General features: G+C 40.3%; 1 protein-coding gene across 1 annotated transcript; it reads right to left on the bottom strand.

The window, feature by feature from the left end:
• Positions 1-1,579: 1,579 nt before the first annotated feature.
• LOC110300635 (beta-defensin 39) lies at positions 1,580-7,132 on the bottom strand. The gene is made up of 2 exons (XM_021170887.2): positions 7,072-7,132; positions 1,580-1,743 (listed from the first exon to the last, which is right to left on the bottom strand). Exons 1-2 carry the CDS (start codon positions 7,130-7,132, stop codon positions 1,580-1,582), a joined length of 225 nt encoding a protein of 74 aa, XP_021026546.1.
• Positions 7,133-7,885: the final 753 nt, after the last annotated feature.

Consider the following 7,885-nt stretch of genomic DNA (forward strand, 5'->3'; position numbering starts at 1 on the left):
TGTGTTGAGTTTACATTTTGACTAGTTCATTGCATTCCTCTTATTCTCTTGTCCCCTTTCTTGTGAAAAAGCTATTTTTGTTTGTTTGTTTGATTTACCCTCATTTGTTTATTTTTGCTCTAAATGTGTATCTTTCTTGGGTCATAGCCATAAAAATTCTTTTCAAGTAGTGTTTCAGAGATTTTTGTACCATGTTTTTTCCATTTGTTTGTTTTCTGTATGATATGAGATAAGAGGTTGAAACAGAAACTGAGGATTTCAATCTGTGAGTGGCTGGGTTAAAGGCTACATTGAATTGCTGGATCACAATATGTATATAATACAATAAGGATATTAACTAAAAAAGCAATTAGATTCTAGTGCTAAACTTGAGGTAGGTGGGGTTATTCTGTGTCTACTTATAAAACCTTTGTACATTCAAAAAGGCCAGTCTTTACATGGACCATTCTGATGCTGGAAACTTGAAACCACTAAAGTCAGGGCCCTAAAATCAACCCCTAACCACTGGTGAGAAAAACTATCTTTCTTTGGCTAAGTAAATGGTGAAGGGCATGTTTTGGTAAAGGCTTTGCTCATCCTGAGTTTTCTCAGGACCTTTACAGCTCCTCTGTACTTCAGTATACATACTGATCTTCTAATTTGTGCATCAAGAAGAGTCATATAGTATTACTCACGAGGATACACACTGTCTTCCAGAACACTGTTCTCATTTCCTGACTTACAGAAGATAATTTGGATGTAACACATGGGAATGAGATCTAAGAACGGTGTTGTAGCTGTTCCCCTAAAATTTGAATCAGGTAAGATCAAATAATGTAGTTTTTCCTAGTGGGTATTTTTACCTTTAATGTTGTGTGTCAGTGATGTAGAAAGGACTCCAATTCTATATGTAGGCATTAGGATGACATCAAAGCCCAAAATTCTCACTATGAAAAAGGTAGCAGTATCTGCTTTCTCCTTCACATTAGCACACAGAATTACTCTAACTCTTTGTTCACTAACACTGGGAACATCCTATGTATAAAATCTTTTCAGATTCATGTGAGAAACAAGTTAGTAGATTAAGGGTATAAAGCTATCAGTGTCTCTGAAGAGTGTTGCAGGAGTCCTTTTGTTGGTCCCAACTTGGGGTGGGAATAGTGGCCACTGGATTGAGAAACCCAAATACAATGATTATAATTGGATACAAAGGTGTCAGGTACCTTGTGGCTACAAGGAAACTAAAAATATGAAGAAGGTTGTGGTGTGGTTGTGAAGGTTTGATATGAACAAGCCCTGACTGCATAAATTAATTTAGGTAGAAGTGGCTCCATGCCACTGCTTCCTCTTGCCAATGAGGTGAATTCCTATTCAGACAAGATGGTGTTTAATAGGATATTTTGGAAAAATTAAATAAAATTCTATTTGCTTAATTCCTGGCCATATTTGTACTTTATCAGACAGGGATTTAGAGTGGCCTGTCCTTTAATGCAGGTGCCCTAAAATAACCCACATTTTCTTAACTCAATATGGATTTATAGATGGCTCATTTTAGTACAAAGAAGCTACACCTCAGGATGTTTTCCTTTATTATAACTGGTTATACCTTCTTCTTCCTTGGAACTCTCATATGCAAAAGGCGTTTTTGGCAACACTTGCCTCTTCTGTCATAACATGTGCCGATCTCATCTTGAAAATATGGGCATTGGTTGGTGTGACAGGTGTTATTCTTTTGAAAACATTTTATTGAATCATCACCAGAAACTGCAAGAAAAATGAGAAACAAATCTCAGACCATTCGCTATAGCTGTAGCGAGTTTTTAGCATGTTTGTGGAAGGTAGGAGAGTTCTGCACAAAGTATATAGAAAACATTTAGCATTTTAAGAAAAATTTCCACAAGTGATGTTTAAGACCTCTAATAAAATCATATTTGCTCTGAATTCAATTACCAGGGAGCCTCATTGCTCAACAGCCATTTAGATTATGTTTATTACATTAGAAAGAACAAATGGAGAATACCTTCTTTTCTATTTATTTTGAGACAAGTCTCATTCTGTAGGCTTTATTGGCTTAGAATTCATTATTTAAGTCAGCCTGGCTTTCATTCACAGAAAGGCTCCTTCCTCACCCCCTTAGATGCTGAGAGTAAAGGAAGAACTACCATCTCTGGCTGTAGAACATTCTCATCACCACAAACTGTTCAGTGGGACAGCGGTGCTATGGGGGTGGGAGGAAATGGAGTGACACTCGGCTTTCCCACCCCAGAACTTTCTCAGAGAAGCACCACAGCCTAAGCCCCTCACTTGCTCACAGTAAACCCATCTTCCTGAGTTCTGTCTCAGCCTTTCTCTACATTTTGGGGCTTTTGACTTCTGCTGTGTATGACTGTTGAAAAAGTAATGTTCTAAATCTAATGTTGGCCTCTAAAATGGTCATCTCCAGTCAGACTCTCCAGAGGTGACCACCTCTGGGTTTCGTTTCCTTTTGTGGAAATGTAGATGCTGGCATGACGCTAAAAGGATGCTTCATGTACTCTATGTCCCCTGGTGAAATGCTTACAGCTGATTGGTACTTGGAAGAACAATAGAAATCAAGATTTGAAAGTATATTGCTGTGTTTGTTTTTTTAATGGCATCATTAATCTATGCACTGGTATATATGTTTCTCCTCTTTGTTTTTGATCAGTTTATTTGCTTTTATTAACTTATTTTTATTTTAAAATTTTATTGGTTATTTTATTTGTTTACATTTCAAATGTTATATCCATTCCCAGTTTCCTCTCCAACCTCCCCTATCCCACCACATCCCCCTGCTTCTATGAGGGTGCTTCCCCACCCGCCTAACCACTCCTGCCTCCATTCCCTGGTCTTCCCCTATACTAGGGCATCAAGCCTTCCTAGGACCAAGGGCCTCTCCTCCCATTGATGCCAGACAAGGCCATCTTCTTTTACATATGCAGGTGGAGCCATGGGTTACTCCTTGTGTATTCTTTGGTTAGTGGTTTAGCCCTTGGGGGTCCTGGGGGGTCTGGTTGGCTGATATTATTGTTCTTCCTATGGGGCTACAAGTATCAGTAAGGCTGATATGGGCCTCTCAAGAAACATCCATATCAGGCTCCTGTTATTTGTTTTTTTTAATTGCTACCTTGAAAAAAATCTAGACAGGAAATGGACCTCTTTTTATGTCTGTGGGAGACTGTCTTGATTGTGTTAATTGATGTGGACTGACTCATTTTAACTGTGGATGGGACCATTCCCCAGGCATGCATCATGGAATAAATATATAAAATGGAGATACTGAGGAAGGATGTATTCATTCATTGTTGTCTGATTTTGGACTGTGGCTTATTGTAATTTCCTTTCCAGTTTCTATGATAAAACATTCTGACAAAAACAATTTATGAGAGAGAGGGCTTAGTTCATAATTACAAGCTACAGTTCATCAGTACAGGGACATCCAGGTAGCAGGAACTTGAAGCAGTTAGTGTTTACAGTCACAATCAAAATCAGAGAGAGAGAGGGAGACAGACAGACAGACAGACACACAGAAAGACACACACACACACACACACACACACACACACACACACACACAGAGACAGCTAGACAGCCAGCTACAGACACAGACACAGACACAGACACAGACACAGACACAGACACAGACACACACACACACACACACACACACACACACACACACACACACAGAGAAAACAAACTTTCATGCCAGTGCTTAGATCACTTTCTGCAGTCTCTTACAGTCCAGACCCTAAACTAGGAAATGGTGACATTCTTAATGGGCATGCCTTCCTATCTTAGTTAATAGGATAAAGACAATCACCTACAGATAATCTAGACAATCTGTCATTGATATCCTCTTTCATGCCATTCTAGATTGGACTGTGTCAAGTAGATAACAGTATCAATAACATGGATACAATATGACAGGCTACTTCAGCTCCCACTGCCCTGGCTTCCCTGCTACAGTGTATCATATGCTGAGCTGGGAGATAAAATACTTTCTGCCTGTGTGGATTTTGTCAGAATACTATATCACATCAGAAAAAGAAAGAAAGAAAATTGCTCAGCAGAAGAGGTTTAATACAATAGGATTGTTTCAGAGGAAAGGAAAGCTGGAGAGAACCCAGTTCATTCCATGTCTCCCTGACCTGACAGGTGACAAATGTCCATTGTCTTCACAGATCAGAAAGTCCACAAAGACAGAGCTCAGAACAGGATGGATTCTCCCAGTCCTGTACTAATTTTCATTCCACCTAAGCACACTCCTGGATGAGCACTGAATCCTGCTTTTTCATAAGAATCAATTTCTGGCTTTTCCTTTACTGAATTGCGTTAATAACAAGGTGGCGCATGCCTTTAATCCCAGCACTCGCGAAGCAGAGGCAGGCGGATTTCTGAGTTTGAGGCCAGCCTGGTCTACAAAGTGAGTCCCAGGACACCAGGGCTATACAGAGAAACCCTGTCTCGAAAAACAAAAAAACAAAAAAACAAAACAAACAAACAAACAAAAAAAGAATGTAGCTATGGGCGTTGTGTGGAGTAATTCAGTTACATTCTGTGCTTCAAACCTCCTTATGCAGTGATGCTGGTTATCGCCTCAGCCTGTCTGGGCTTCAGCATCCCATATTTATCAAGGAAGGGGATGGATTGATCTCAGTCATTTCTCACATTCTAATTCTCATCATTTTATCTTGGTGGACAACTAGCCATTTTTTCTGTCTTTTTTTTTTTCCTCTTTCCCCTTACTTGTAGAGAGACATTGAGTCCCAGACAGATTGAATGCTTTTCAATTATTCTATGAAAGCAAAGTCACATTTTGCTGAGTTTAAAATCTAGTTTTCTGAAAAAAAAAATCACTGGGAACATGTTAGTTTCTTGGAAAGTTTGTGATTGGTCACTGGACATCTGATGTCATTCTATAGACTTTAATCCAACATTTTTTAGCCCAAGGGATAGATCTGTTTTACGATTATGAAACTCGGGGTAAATATTGATATTGCATTCAGAGGCTCTCAAAGTGCCATGTCTCTCCTTCTCCTGATTCTATTTTTCTTCCATTCCCAATCAGGTGACTCAAATTTGTGTGTAGAAGACAGGCCATAGAGATTAATTAGCTGGAAATGAAGAAGGAAATTCTTGTTAATGGGTCACAATGGACAACATTTGTGCCTCCCCTTGTCCTTTTAACCAGCTACCGTGGCCCAACCAATGGAATGTTGGAGTGCTATAGTCTTGCACAGCTGGCATACAGTCTCCAGATGGACTCTGAATGCAACTGTGGGAGATTCTTGGTGGATATTTCAGAGGTGAGTGTTGGGAGCCAGGCTGATCCAAGGCTTTTTAAGATACCTTGATGAAAGGAAAAACTGTGTTCTTGACCAAAGTAAAGTCTGCACTGGGGGGCTTGGTCCAGAGCTTCAAAGAAGCAAGGCTTTGATCAGTCCCAAGGGCACTGTGTGCTCAGTCTGTGACACACTTGAGATATTCTGTGTTCCCTTTGTACCATAGAGATTGACTAGTTTCCTGATAGCTTTTTCCCGTTGTATGATACTTTTCTGCTATCCCATTTTTCTCCCTGCAAGACATATCTAAAAGCTGTGCTTCTTAATAAACTTACTTGTCATGAACCATCAGCTCATGCAAGGCCTTCTGATCTGAGTATTTCTTTAGTCTTTGTTCCTCTCCAGTCCTCCACTATCAGAAATCTATAACTGAAGAACAGCCTGGCCAGGACATAGAGGTAGAAGTGAATCCTTTAGGTCATAGGGAAATTGCTTGTTGAGGCACATAGTAGTAGACATAGCAGGATCCACAGAATCCTGTGTCCTGAAATCCTCATCTCTGCCTCATTTTAAAGACAACAAATGAACCCAGTCTTAACAATATGCATGTTCAGCTTTTTGGGAAAGGAACAAAGAGATTACAGATCTAAAAATACCTCTGCCAGAGCCATGTTACACAGTTAACAACATGGGAAAGCAAAACTTTCCTAAAGGGAGTGCCAAGTGGATCATCTTTTTCATTCTTGCTCAACCCTTACTGGCTGGTATACACGTCATATTCTCAAAAAGCAATTTTTCATTTTGGCTGTGTACAATTTGAAAACCTTTAGGGTTGTCTAACCTTACATTTGCATGGCCTGTTGATTCCACCCCAAGGCATACTTTAATTTGTTCTTGGGATTCATGATCCTTTCTGTAACTTCCCTTCAGCACTCAATATCAAGGGTTCCTTCAGACCCACATCACAACTTGGATTGGGCTTTTCACCTACTGAACACTGGTCATGTGATTAGGGTAAACTATATCCCTAAGAAATAGGTATTAGCTGGGTGTGGTGGCACACGCCTTTAATCCCAGCACTTGGGAGGCAGAGGCAGGTGGATTTCTGAGTTCGAGGCCAGTCTGGTCTACAGAGTGAGTTCCAGGTCAGCCAGGGCTATACAGAGAAACCCTGTCTAGAAAAAAACCAAAAAAAAAAAAAAAAAAACCACAAAAAGAAAGAAATAGGTATTGTGGCTCCTTTTTATTCACAGAGACACTGTAAGGAATAAGTAAAAATGAGAGCCCTTGTACTTCATTCTAAGTGTGTGCTTCTTACACAAGGCCTTTCAACACATTCTGCATCTGTCAACAAGTTACTTAATTGAACACATCAAGTTTATATTCCCTATTATCCAAGTTTATTATGCTCATGTGTTAAATGGGCCTATGAAAGGTCACTAAGGAGTGGATGCCTGTCTCCGGATAGACATCTGGCTTCTTGGTGTGCTATGCATTCCTGGGGGTAAAAAAAAAAAAATGGTTTGTACAAAGAATATTTTCTAGGGGACTATGAAAGAAGCGAATTAAAGATATTGGAAAATCTTTATTACTAGCTCTTTATTCTGGTCATGCTCCTTCTCTGATACCTGACACAAGCTGATGCCCCTGATGCCAATTGGCTGAAGGGTGTTGACCATAGGAATGCTCTCCTGCTGATCACTCCTTAGACCCCAAACTTGTTTTTCACCTGTTCTATAACCCAGTGTACCCATCTCTGGCCAGGGGTTCAGCAGGTGTTGGTACTTACCTGGGTTGATCTGGGAGCTGCCTAGAGAGAGGATCAGCAGCAGAAAGTAGGAGATCTTCATAATTGCTGCACACCAAGTTGATTAAAGACCGGACCAGACCTAGAAAGCTTAGTTCAAAGATGAACCCAGAGCACAGAGTGCATCTGTTCTAATAGAGAGGCAGGAGTAAGTAACCTCTGAGATGAGGCATAGGGAGGAGTGGCAATCTAGAGTCACAGTCCATTGGCTAACCTTCACAGTGTGTATCCCAAGATTTCTCAAATCCAGACTTCATAATTCCCCCCCCCCGGGGGCCTAGATTTTGCTTTTATCCTGGAAATGCTATTTGCCTCTTATCTAAACAGGTCACTTAAATGCTCCATTGGAAACACCCAAATTCTTTCAAAGTATAGGTACTCCCAAGGTTTTTAAACTTATAATAATTACACTTTGGTTAGTTTTACTCATAGTTTATATGTTGGTTGTTTTATAGTGCAGGACAAATATAGGCAGCAGAGGGACATATTTTACCCAGACTTTCATGTTATTATGATATAAATGGATCCATTTAAACAATTATTGGCTTCCAGTCTCCATCTACACCCAAGAGCTAAGGCTGTCCCATAGCTCTCCGCACAGCACCCAAATCATGCCAGGAGAGAGCTGGCTGCCTGGGAGCAGGGAGGGGGGCAGCCACAGTGGTAAATCTTCTTTTTTGTTGGTTCTTGAGGCAGTGGAGTGGGAAGAACACTGATGGAGTGTCAGACTTTGTCTTATGAGATATTTAGGGTTGCTGTATAATAATAAAATGTTACTATGCACTGTAGCTGACCT

Source organism: Mus caroli, unplaced genomic scaffold, assembly GCF_978045245.1.
Source record: "Mus caroli unplaced genomic scaffold, Mus_caroli_1 scaffold_10, whole genome shotgun sequence".
NCBI classification, from domain to species: domain Eukaryota; kingdom Metazoa; phylum Chordata; class Mammalia; order Rodentia; family Muridae; genus Mus; species Mus caroli.